The 12358-nt window shown below is 45.8% G+C and overlaps 2 protein-coding genes across 6 annotated transcripts; both read left to right on the top strand.

The window, feature by feature from the left end:
• Positions 1-1759: 1759 nt before the first annotated feature.
• LOC134009228 (NACHT, LRR and PYD domains-containing protein 12-like) lies at positions 1760-7073 on the top strand. Of its 3 annotated transcripts, none has more exons than XM_062448955.1 (10): positions 1760-1911; positions 2288-2418; positions 2518-4245; positions 4478-4822; positions 5068-5235; positions 5353-5523; positions 5620-5793; positions 5908-6081; positions 6346-6519; positions 6810-7073. In XM_062448955.1, the coding sequence occupies exons 1-10, from the start codon at positions 1798-1800 to the stop codon at positions 6928-6930; spliced, it is 3300 nt and encodes a 1099-aa protein (XP_062304939.1). In that variant the 5' UTR covers positions 1760-1797; the 3' UTR covers positions 6931-7073. The 3 variants fall into 3 exon arrangements, with proteins under 3 accessions (XP_062304939.1, XP_062304940.1, XP_062304941.1); XM_062448956.1 differs by lacking the exon at positions 1760-1911 and adding an exon at positions 1936-2161; XM_062448957.1 differs by lacking the exon at positions 1760-1911 and having other exon boundaries at positions 2204-2418.
• Positions 7074-7141: 68 nt separating this feature from the next.
• eef1a1b (eukaryotic translation elongation factor 1 alpha 1b) lies at positions 7142-12179 on the top strand. Of its 3 annotated transcripts, none has more exons than XM_062448958.1 (8): positions 7142-7274; positions 8366-8530; positions 8815-8994; positions 9201-9497; positions 9744-9894; positions 10266-10522; positions 10932-11166; positions 11370-12179. In XM_062448958.1, exons 2-8 carry the CDS (start codon positions 8387-8389, stop codon positions 11492-11494), a joined length of 1389 nt encoding a protein of 462 aa, XP_062304942.1. In that variant the 5' UTR covers positions 7142-7274; positions 8366-8386; the 3' UTR covers positions 11495-12179. The 3 variants fall into 3 exon arrangements, with proteins under 3 accessions (XP_062304942.1, XP_062304943.1, XP_062304944.1); XM_062448959.1 differs by lacking the exon at positions 7142-7274 and adding an exon at positions 7289-7437; XM_062448960.1 differs by lacking the exon at positions 7142-7274 and adding an exon at positions 7437-7555.
• Positions 12180-12358: the final 179 nt, after the last annotated feature.

Genomic DNA, 12358 nt, shown 5'->3' with positions numbered 1-12358 from the left:
AAACGTGCACACACAAACATACGGTCCGGTCAGGGGCGATTCTAGGATCAGACCTTTAGGGGGGCTCAGCCCCCAATGAGAATGTGACAGATAGTGCCTTGCAAAAGTGTTAAACCCCCTTGCTAATAAATTCCTAATTTCACTGGATAACAATACCGATGGTACCGATACTGTCAGTATATAAAGAACTGCAGCCTTAGCTCAAGTCTGTGCATCTTCCTCTACATTGAGACCAGGAGTTCCTCTGCAGGGTTAAGAGTATTCTAGTTTCAGGCTGCAATAGAGATCATCTCTATCTCATGGGCATGATAACGTGTAGTCATGCATTTGCGTGTTACTTGCCTGTTAGTGATAGTGTCGCCTGGGTGAGTGGCACACAGCCAAAAGAAGCTCGACTGGAACAATGCCTCTAGTTATGTAGTGCTCGCCACTCCCATTGTTAATTGGCAGGGGAAATTGGATTGGGTTTGTTTAGGTGTGCTTGTTTGCTCAATCGCAAAATAACAATCTTCATGTTTGTACGTTGTATTGTAAATATTTATGTCCATTGTATAATTCATGTTTTGTTCACAACAACCAAGTTAACAAGGTTGGGATGTGTGATGCAAAGCACCCCTACAGATGGTTTGGTCCATATTAATTAAACACCTGGACTCTACAAAGGGAGCTCATTTTGTGTATGGGTACTTAGTGCTGAATGAATGCCTGAAACAGTCTTTTCTTGATTATGGGCACAAATAAATTGACATTTGAATTGCTGTTGTCGAGTTATTGCATTAAAAACGATCGTGTTTTGAATGTGAGAACTAAATGTGGAGTTTAGCTTTCAGTGATGATCAAATTGTTTAATAATATTACGTTCAGTTTCAAGTTTATTGGAATTCAGTTCCAAACTCAAATTAACTTGAGTTATGCTATCATGTTCGCCAACAATAGTTTCAAGTCTTATATTGTCAGGTACACAGAACAACACAAGGTCAGACTGGGCACTGAAATTCTTGGGACAAGACAACGCAAAGCAACCTGGCATAACATAACATAGAAGTAGTCTACTTAGAACATAGATAACATCTATGATAAGCTAAAACTATAATAAACCTCCTAAATATACAAAATAGTATACAATATACAATACAGTAACTAAACCTCAATATACACATAAGAACCTATACTAACCTTGTAGACCTATACTAACCTAAGACAAGTGGGTTACAGTTAGTGCAATAGTGCAAAATTGCTGATAGTGCAACCAGTAGCTGAACGTGACAGTGTAAAGTGGCTAGTGAGAAATGTATCAATGTCCATATTAATGTCCATTCAGAAGCCTGATGGCCCTTGGATAGAAACTGTTGTCCAGTTTGCTTGTGCGGGACCGAATTCTTCGGTAGCTCCTGCCAGAAGGCAACTGGGTAGAGACTGAAGGATGGTGGTAGCAGTCTCTTAGAATCCTATACAATACAACAATACAACATCAATACAACATCAAATGATGTGATTAAGACTTGGAACTGGAAATTATATTTTGTCTGCATCTTGATATGAAAAATTCTTCCAACTTGAGACAGTTTTAACGTTACTGTTTAATTTCTGCCCCTGCCGCATCTAAGACTTCAGAACAGGTTGGTATCGCTGTTGCAGGCTACACAGTCAACTAAATGTAGTTTGTGTCTGTTAACGTATTTCACTAAAACATTACTGTGATGAAAAACGCTTAGCTAATACATGTTTAAATTTAAATCGAGAGAAGACCTACAAAGATCATTTTCTGTAATTTTGGAGCGACGTCGCACGCTGGAGATGCAGTTACCCTCCCTCAAAGTAGGTGGCAACATACTGCATTTTCTTAAGCAGTCAAGTTGTAGGGAAAGGAACACCACGAGTTCACAACTTCAGATTCACCCAGACGAACAGGTAAGATACATCACCACAGTACAGCGTGTACATAGAAGTGTATAATCTACTTAGATGACTAATTTAACCGAGCAAAATGTCTAATTCGTGACAGCTGTTAATGTATTTTTGTTGTTGTATTAATGATAGCCTACACTGTATGGACTTCTAGCGACTTCTTGAGAGGGATGGTTGAATCAACCTGGAGGCTGGATAGTTATCGTAACGTTACTTCCTAGTTTTACAATGCACGCCGTGGTTCATGCAACATGTACTGAGCAATCGTATCATTTTTTCCCGTTTATGTTCATATTTACTTGTCGTGTGTAACAGTATTTGTACTTATGGTATTTACAAGGAAATAACTAAAAGTTTAGTTCTGGATTTACCTTGGCAGTACGAGAGACTGACGTTCGACAAGCCGTGTAGATATTTGGACACTTCCTCAACTGACACCCTGCTGGACAATATGAGCGTTACCAGTAAACTGTTTCAATGTCGCAAACCTCAAAGTTCATCTGAGCAAAGGTAAGATATTAATCGGTTAGCTTCTGAAAACATTTAGCAGATATATAACAAGGATCAATTTCGGGAAGAGATACAACCATTTTGTTTTTCTTTTGACAGGGAGTCTGACTTCCCAGAATTAGTAGAAATCCAAACCAAGCTCAAAGCCATCCTGAAGAAAAAGTATCAATATCTGAAAATTAAAAACTCAGAAGAAGGAAGATTTCCCATAGTGCGCACAGACCTGGTAGTTCGACCCCGTAAAGTTGAGGATGTGTACCGTCATGAGTTTAGGATAGTCGAAGAATTCAACTGGAGCCCAGCGCCCAAACCGACCCCTGAGAAATTCCCCACGGCTGACATCTTTAAGTGTGGATGTAAAGTGAGACATTTCAGAACTTTGCTGACGATAGGGGTGTCGGGTTCAGGCAAGAGTACACACGTTAAAAAATGTGTTCTGGACTGGGCTGAGGGTAAAGCCAACCAAGATGTCCAGTTAGTGTTCCTGCTCTCTTTTTGGGAGCTCAACCTGCTGAAGAAAAAGAGACTGAGCTTACTGGACCTACTTTATATAGTGTACCCAGAACTGGAACAACCTGGAATTCCTAACTTGGAAAACTACAAAGTCTGGTTTGTCCTTGACGGTTTCAATGACTGTCGTCTGACTTTAGACTTTAAGAAAACCAAGAAAGTGACCAAAGTCGAACAGTTGTCCTCTGTGGGTTGCCTTTTGACAAACCTCATCCAAAAAGATACACTTCTTCCCTTTGCCCACATCTGGATAACATCACGAAAGTGCACCGCCAACCGCCTCCCCATCGAATGCATTGACAAGGTTACGGAAATCCACGGCTTCAATGATGCACAGAAGGACAAGTTCTGGGACAAAGCGATTCAAGATAAAGAGCTGGCAGACAAAGTGATCTCGTGTCTGAAAAGGCACAAGCGTCTTGACGTTCTCTGCCAGATACCCCTCATCTCCTGCATTTGCGCCTGGGCTTTCACCAAGAACCTTCCCAAAGCAGAATGTGACTGCAGACTGAAGTATACCTTATCAAATCTGACTCACGTCTACAGCTTGCTGTTCGATGTGCCCCACATGTCGCCGGGAAACCGGGAAACCGTCTCGAAACTCGAAAGGTTCGCCCTCAAGCTCTTGGAGAAAGGCAACACGATCCTGTACGAGGGAGACCTCAAAGAGCTCAACGTCACTGCCGGCGCCGCGTCCGAGTTCGCCAGGGCCAACCCTCTTGTCATGAGGGAAGAGCTCGGGGCCGACAAAAGCGCCGTCTTCCACTTCACCCACCTGAGCATGCTGGAGTACCTCGCCGCGTCCGCCGTCGTCCACACGTCCGAACGGACGGCCGTCTCCGCCGGCAACGACCCGGTGGACACCCTGCTGAAGACGCCCGTCCTGAAGAAGAACGTGGAAAAGACCCTGGCGTGCCGCAACGGCCAGCTGGACATCTTCCTCCGCTTCGTGGTGGCGCTGGCCCGAGAGTGGGTGTCCGCCCGCTGTTACGCGAGGACGGACGAGTACGCCTTCATGGTGGTGGAGCACGTCAAGGACAAGCTCCTGGAGAACCCCACGTCGGACAGGTGCATCAACCTGCTGTACTGCCTCGACGACTTGGACTACGACACCCTGCGGCAGCAGGTGATGCGCTACCTCAACACCCGGAGGGCGCCGTCCAACTCGCGGTACACGGCCGTGGAGTGGGCCTTCCTGGCCTACCAGGTGCTGGCCATGGCGGGGGGGCAGGAGGTCTTCGAGCTGAACGTGTCGGCCTCGTCCGACACGGCGATCATTGGATGTCTCCCGGCGATCGCGGCTACCAGGAAAGCTTTGTAAGGGCACAGTCGTGGCGTTCTCTAGTGTAACGTCGCCATTGCTAAGACGGCGTTTCCCCGTCATAACCTGGGTGTTTATCGCCAAGTCATCTTTTGGTCAAATATATGACCCTTCATTCCAGTGGCAGTGGCCAAACAAAGCCACGTATGTTAGGTTTCAAGCAAGGTATGTTTATGGAAACTAGCAACTTACCCCTCCCCCGCCCCCCTCATTTCTCTCTCTCCCCAGTTTACGGTTCTGTAACCTGACGGACAACTGCTGCGAGCCCCTGGCCACCATCCTGGGCTCGGACACGTCCTACCTGAGAGAGCTCGACCTGGGCTTCAACAACATCACAGAGCAGGGCCTGTGGACGCTCAACAAAGGCATAAAGGACCGCAACTGTCGACTGGAGAAGCTGTGTCTGTCCGGGAGCAAAATCACCCCTGACGGCTGGGGGGTCCTGAGCCTGATACTCAGGTCCAATCGCTACTTGAAGGAGGTAGACATAAGCGGGAACAACATCGGCGGGGAGGGCTTGAAACGTCTCAGCGATGAGAAGATCTCCCCCGACAGTGAGCTGTGCTCACTGAAGTAAGTGCACAGCGTGTTTTTTCACAACAAAATATCAAATCTGTGTGTCGTTTCCCATCTCGCTAGATTGTCTGTTTAAATGACATGTTTTGACATTTTGGATCGTTTCACCCGCAGATTTTCCAGAGGTTTGCTTGAGAAATACTAACAACATTTCTTACCTGTCTGAACATGCATGTTCACATGGTCTAGGCTGAACTGTAAATGACAACAATGTGCTCTGATTGGCTCCGTCTCTTTTGTAGCCTCTCGTATTGCAAAGTGGATGCAGGAGCCTGTCGGAAACTAGCTGCCGTTTTGGATTCGTATTGTAGCAAACTCAAAGAGCTTGATTTGAGCATCAATAACATTGAAGACCATGGCCTCGCAACAGTCCTAAGATCACTAAATGGAATTAAACTAGTGAAGCTTGAGTGAGTATTTACTCCGTTTCCATCCAGTCATCGATTTTTCCATAAACGTTTTTTTATTTGTATTATTATTTTCTTCAAATGTGCAGAGAATTTCAAATGTATATTTCTCTTTCTCAGATTGTGCCATTGTAAACTGACAGAGAAGGCCTGTAGTATGCTTGGGGATTTTCTGAAATTCATCACTTCCCTGAAAGTCCTGAACTTGAGTAGCAACACTCTGAAGGATGTCGGGATCAGCAATCTCTGCAAGGCCCTGGTGGATCCCAAATGTCAAATAGAGACACTCAAGTAAGACAATCTTCCCATCCCGGTGTTTGTATCTCTCATTCTCTGTCATTTTGTTTCTCGCTCCCAACTCTTTGTTGCTTTTCATTCTGACCTCAGTCTTGCCAGCTGTGAGATGACTGAGAAAGGCTGTGAGGCCCTGACCAATGCTGTGCACTCGAACCCCGAGCACCTGAAACACCTTGACCTGAGCAGAAATAAATTTGGCGACGCCGGCGTGAGCAAGCTAGCTCCCATTTTAAAGAGTCCACACAATCAACTAGAGATCCTCAGGTAAAGGAAAATAAATTAACGTGTGCCTTTCAAGGTTACCCTGTCGATAATGGGGTGAGACATGGCGTACAGATTTGACCCCATTTCCACCATCACCCTCTCCTTTCTCTCCAGGCTGAATGACTGCCACCTGACGGAGAGGAGTTGCACGTGGCTGGTCGAGGGCTTGGTGAAGGACCCGTGCACGCTGAGAGAGCTGGACCTCAGCAACAATGACCTGCAGGACCAAGGAGCGAAGCGGCTCTGTGATGGCCTCAGCCTGCCTGTCTGCAAACTGGAAATACTGCTGTAAGGTCTCCCATCTCTTTGAAACGTTCCATCAAATGTGAATAGTCACGTCACAATTAGGTGAAACTGTAGAATGTCTACTGGCTGAAAGGGCATTTCATAATTCAATTAATAATATCTTATGTAATGCCTTGCATTTTATATAAATGTTAACTGGGACATTTGGGGGGGGGAAAAAAAACTTGTGTTCATAACATCAGCAAAGTCTCACAACCCTTGGAACAGGTTTGGAATTGTAGTCGTTGTCCGTCTCTTTGAATGCAGACTGAGAAGCTGTGCTCTCACCATGTTGAGCTTCACACATCTGAGAGAGGCCATTAAGGCCAACCCCTCACACCTGACAGAGCTCCACCTGATGGGCAACCAGTTCAAAGAGGTGGCCATTCCCATCCTCACCAGCTTCAAGAAGGACCGGAGCTTCAAGATGGCTGTCCTAGAGTGAGTACTAACCCCCCCCCCCTTTCGTTTTCATAGTAGCTCACTGTAATGATCCTTGAGTTGGTTGTCAGTTGTATTCATAGGCGGAAATCCCGGGGGGACCCCCCCCCAAATAAATCACTGTAAACATAAGGAACTTTCAATAATATTAATAATATACATTTAACATATAACAATGTAGGCTATGTGTTACAGCAGTAATGAGAAAAATGTCATATAATTGTGTCCCCCAAAATGTACAGCAGATTTTCGCCACTGGTTGTGTTTCTCACGTTTGGGTTACTTTTCAGCATCGAGGGGGAGCTGGAGGAAGTCTGTGGCGAGGCCGTGCCGGAATGTTGTGTCTTTGAAAGCAAGACGAAGCAACGAGAAGCATCCATGAACAGAGTGACTTCATTTTGTTTTTGTTAAACTGTTTAAGAAACTTTTGTGCACAAAACTGTAACATGTTTGTCATTTGAAAATCGGTAATGTTTTTGCATTGTAGAGTATTTGCATATTTTATAAGACTGCAAACTGCATCTGTATAATTTGAGTTAAACGGTTTTCCTATGTGTGGTTGTGTGGTGATTGACAATTACAGTGCAATAGCACCATCTAGCGGTAAGGAACACTAACTAACTTGTATACGAGGGGGTTCAAGTAATGACGTGAGCGACACCAATATAAGAACCCCCTGCTGCGTACCTATAAATACAGCGGGCAGCATCTGCGCAATTGCACTATCCCCAAAATACACAAGGACATTCGCACAGGTAGGATACTGACAATATTTTCAATAACTCGGAGTAACGCCAAGATATGTCGACATTTGTATGTGTGTGCTGAACTGATACGGTTGTTGGATGTGAATGCATGTTACGTAATAGGGACATGCAAGCTCGCGGCTTGAATACATCTCTGCATGATTTCCATGTGGTGAGTACAATTATCGCGGCTCTCTGTGTACTGTCTGCATTGGGACAAGGCGGAGTTGGTGCCTCGGCGATGTGGCGCAGTTTCAGAGCAGGGTGCAAACACCCACTGGCATGTAAAGGTAGTTATCAAATATTAAATGAAAAGGCTCGGATGGTGATCATATTAGATGAATGGCATTGCCATAATTACCCATCATCTGCTATAATTGGTAATACAGCATACGGGCTTACAAAATGCGTCTCACTTATTATGTACTAGGCCTCAACGTTTGCACTTGTAATGTGTCGTTCAGTAATGATGCTTGTCACCTAATGACATGAAGTCATTGGAAATGAACAGGGGCAGATGTGTTTTGTCGGTAAGAGGAGGGGCTTCTCATGTCGACCGGTGGGGTCATTGTCTATGATTACTTCCTATGAAATATTCACCAGCCCGTCCACTGGTGCACCCTCCTGGTGCTGTGAGCGGGGGGGGATCTCAAACACGAGGAGAATACCCGCACAAACATGGCTGCTTTCTCCCTCCTTACCTCGCTGACGGTCCTTAACAATGCCTAACTCAAAATGGAGGCAGACATTGTCAGGATGAACTGAGTGAAACTTTAGTCACCTTGTCTGACTGTTGGGATCTCATGACAATGAAGCTGCAAATGGAGAAGTCCCCTGTGTGTAAGATAAGCAGGTGTGTGTGTGTGTGTGAGAGAGAATACACATTAGGTGTGTAGCAGACTTGAGGCAACGGTTGGTGTCGAGCCATTTACGTTGCTTAGCAAACAGGTTACCCAAACAAACAATGCAACCATAAATTGGGCTTATATATTACAAACACATTTAAATGCAGAATTCTGCCATATAAATATAAGCACCTTATATTAACTCATGCACTATTTCCCCTCCAGCACTTAATCCCAGATCATTTACCCCCCCAGGGGCTAGTCTAGTGAGCAGCGATGGGGAAAGAGAAGCTTCATATCAACATCGTGGTGATCGGCCATGTCGACTCGGGCAAGTCCACCACCACAGGTCACCTGATCTACAAGTGTGGCGGCATCGACAAGAGGACCATCGAGAAGTTCGAGAAGGAGGCGGCCGAGGTAGGACCCAGACGATGCGAGGAAAGAGGTCACCGAGCCAGCTCGATCGAACACGATTCAGCTCCATGGGTCTCCGGAGTCCTTACCTTTTGATTTGATCGATAAGGCGATGACACGACGACGACCACGACACAGCTTGACTCGTAGATCACGGAATGCGGTGTCCTACACTGTCCAAAACACAAAGCAGGAAACGCGCAGTGAATATGTGAACCACTCTTCCACAGCGAGCGAGAGTGCACTTTTGAAATCATATCGAGTGTTTGTTTTTCTCACACCTACAGATGGGGAAGGGCTCCTTCAAGTATGCCTGGGTGCTGGACAAGCTGAAGGCAGAGCGCGAGCGGGGTATCACCATCGACATCTCCCTGTGGAAGTTTGAGACCAGCAAGTACTACGTCACCATCATCGATGCTCCAGGACACAGGGACTTCATCAAGAACATGATAACTGGCACATCGCAGGTATAGGTGGCACATCGCAGGTATAGGTATAGGAAAGAAAGAGAGAGAGGGGGGGAGGGAAGTGAAAGAGTGTGTAAAGAGAAAGAGAAAACCAAGAGACATGAAATACAACATTGTTTCCTTCCAGTAATCGGAAAACATGGTTAGATCAAATCTTTGTAGAGAAGCAAAAAGTATTTCCTTGGCTGCCTCTCTTCCCGCCACAGGCGGACTGCGCCGTGCTGATCGTGGCGGCGGGCGTGGGAGAGTTCGAGGCAGGCATCTCCAAGAACGGCCAGACCCGGGAGCACGCCCTCCTGGCCTACACGCTGGGGGTCAAGCAGCTCATCGTGGGCGTCAACAAGATGGACTCCACCGAGCCCAACTACAGCCAGAAGCGCTACGAGGAGATCGTCAAGGAAGTCAGCACCTACATCAAGAAGATCGGCTACAACCCGGACACGGTGGCCTTCGTGCCCATCTCGGGCTGGAACGGAGACAACATGCTGGAGGCCAGCCCTAATGTTCGTTAAAAGACAAAGCCAAGATTCATAGTGTCATTTGAAGTGCAATTTTGTTTGGGTCGAGCGGTAGTCAGACCTTTTTTTAAAGATTGTATTGTAGTTGGTTTAGCTGGTTTCAATGATTAAGTTTCAACCTTTTTTACATACTTATCCTTGATAACTGTATGGTAGAGGCTTGGACTGTCGGTCGAAATATTGTGAACTATCCCCCTTCCCCCCTGTACCATCATCCCCCCGACTGTGTAGATGACCTGGTTCAAGGGCTGGAAGATCACCCGGAAGGATGGTAATGCGTCTGGCACCACTCTGCTGGAGGCCTTGGACGCCATCCAGCCCCCCTCCCGACCCACAGACAAGCCCTTACGCCTGCCCCTGCAGGACGTCTACAAGATTGGAGGTGAGGCCCCCCGGGGGGTTGGGGGATTAGCTCGGAGGGTTAGGGAGCTGTATGTTGTAGATCCGTCTACAGACGTGCTGTGTAGAGGCCGTGCCATTTGGAAGTTATGGGTCTGAAAATACCTCGGTGATTGGAAAGGATGAGATTCCCTGGAGATTATGGCCCTCTTGAGATTGGAAACAAGTGCGTGAGGCCTATTGTAAAAAAAACACAAAAAAAACAGTTCTAGTTCATCGTTGTGCTAAATGCAAATCTCTTCTTTTTCTGTGTCAAACTGGAAGATTCACAAGTAGTGTGGTAGAAGACACTTTACATCGTGAAATATTTAAATGTTTTCTTTTTTTACGTGTGTTTTCTCCATTCTTTTCCAGGTATTGGCACAGTACCAGTGGGCCGTGTGGAAACAGGGGTCTTGAAGCCTGGTATCGTTGTGACCTTTGCCCCCGTCAACATTACCACTGAGGTCAAGTCTGTGGAGATGCATCACGAGGCCCTGACGGAGGCGATGCCTGGTGACAACGTAGGCTTCAATGTCAAGAATGTGTCCGTCAAGGACATTCGCCGTGGCAACGTGGCGGGTGACAGCAAGAACGACCCACCGCAGGAGGCAGCAAACTTCACCGCTCAGGTCTGGAAAATAACGATTTATTGGGCAAAATCTTATGAAGTCTGAAATGATGAAAACTGACTAAAGACACTGTATACTTTGATTCTAACGTGCACTGGTTTGTGACATTCTGACATTTGCGACAGCTGGCTAGCGATAGCAACACTTTTCCACAAAACTTAAATATTTTGTAAACCGTGCAACAAAAACTTCCAGAAAGTAATAGCAACACTTTTGGGAACAAGATGTACATTAGGACACCTTTCATGTGTACGTAGTGCAAAAACTGAGGGTCAAGTTAGGGTGCGAATAATAATACAGTATATGTGAAATAACAATAGTGTGCCTTGCTGATAGCAACGACACACATTTAATTATTAGCGTTAGCAAGTTTAGTGCTAACTCAATATATATGGTTGTGTCTTGGCAGGTGATCATCCTGAACCACCCAGGCCAGATCAGCGCTGGCTATGCCCCCGTGCTGGACTGCCACACCGCCCACATCGCCTGCAAGTTTGCCGAGCTCAAGGAGAAGATTGACCGCCGCTCAGGGAAGAAGCTGGAGGACAACCCAAAGGCGCTCAAGTCCGGGGACGCCGCCATCGTGGACATGATCCCGGGGAAGCCCATGTGTGTCGAGAGCTTCTCCGAGTACCCTCCTCTCGGTGAGTGCCGCACAGCCTCAAAACGTGAACGGAAGGCTGACACCAATACGGTGCATTTCTTTCGATGATACAAACAGGTGCCCCCTAGAGAGTTTCACAGGGGAAATCCTAAACGTTACAGAATTGCACTGAATTGAACTTGCTATTAATTTATTTTATTTTTAAACATCCTTGTTTTTTAACACAAGCCTCCCATTCCACAGGGCGCTTTGCGGTGCGCGACATGCGTCAGACGGTAGCGGTGGGCGTGATCAAAGCCGTGGAGAAGAAAGCCGCGACCAGCGGCAAGGTCACAAAGTCCGCCCAAAAGGCCCAGAAGACCAAATGAACGTTGTGCTGGGCTAACGCCCCCAACGCTCGCCCCGGTTGCAGAAACCCCCCTGCCCCGCCCTTCCCACACGCCATAGTCAAAGTCTGGTCTATTATCACAATGCATCGAAAGAGCCGTCGAAGGAAAAAAAATGACACAGGCCTTACACTGGTAAACGGTTGAAGGAGGAAGTGTCCTAACTGTTTTTGTTGTTGTTTATTCTGACGCTGTTTATACACAGCAAAATTGAACTATGGTTATGTGAAGGGAAGTCCAGTGAAATTCTCTCCTTTTCTCATTTGCTGTTGTAGTTAGACGCTAATCAGTCTACGCTAATCAGTGTTTGTTTGCGGTTAGCTAGCAGTCTATAGCTATAGCTGATTGTAACTGAGTGATAACGTTACATACATTTTAGTTTGTTTATTGTTGCAATAACTTTGTCTAATAGGATATATGCTGTCTGGCCTGTGTTAGTTTGGCTTTTTGCATGCTCTTAGTGCACTTTAACTGCTAAAAATGCAACTTCCAAAACTTAGTCTTGAAAAAAATCCGGAAATAATTGTTGACTGTGTGACTTTGTCTGTCTTAAGCTTCCTTGCACTTGCACTGTAAAACTTTATTGATACTGTTCCCAGTTCTGCACCTTATCAGATGTTTGTTGTGAGCCTATCTGCATAACATTAAACATTTTAAAACATGAAAATATAGTTTCTTTTTTTCTGTTAATACATAGGATACTTAGAACAATAATTGGATGCAGACGTGATGTATTTAAGAATCAACAATATCGATCAATGATGTAATTTGGAACGCAAGAGGGTTCCTGTTTAATGTTATAATAAAAGAGACCCTGACAAAATGCAATCAGTCAATAATATATTG

Source organism: Osmerus eperlanus, chromosome 22, assembly GCF_963692335.1.
Source record: "Osmerus eperlanus chromosome 22, fOsmEpe2.1, whole genome shotgun sequence".
NCBI classification, from domain to species: domain Eukaryota; kingdom Metazoa; phylum Chordata; class Actinopteri; order Osmeriformes; family Osmeridae; genus Osmerus; species Osmerus eperlanus.
The sequence above is the reverse complement of the archived record's forward strand: the minus strand, read 5'-3'. Positions and strand labels throughout refer to the sequence as shown.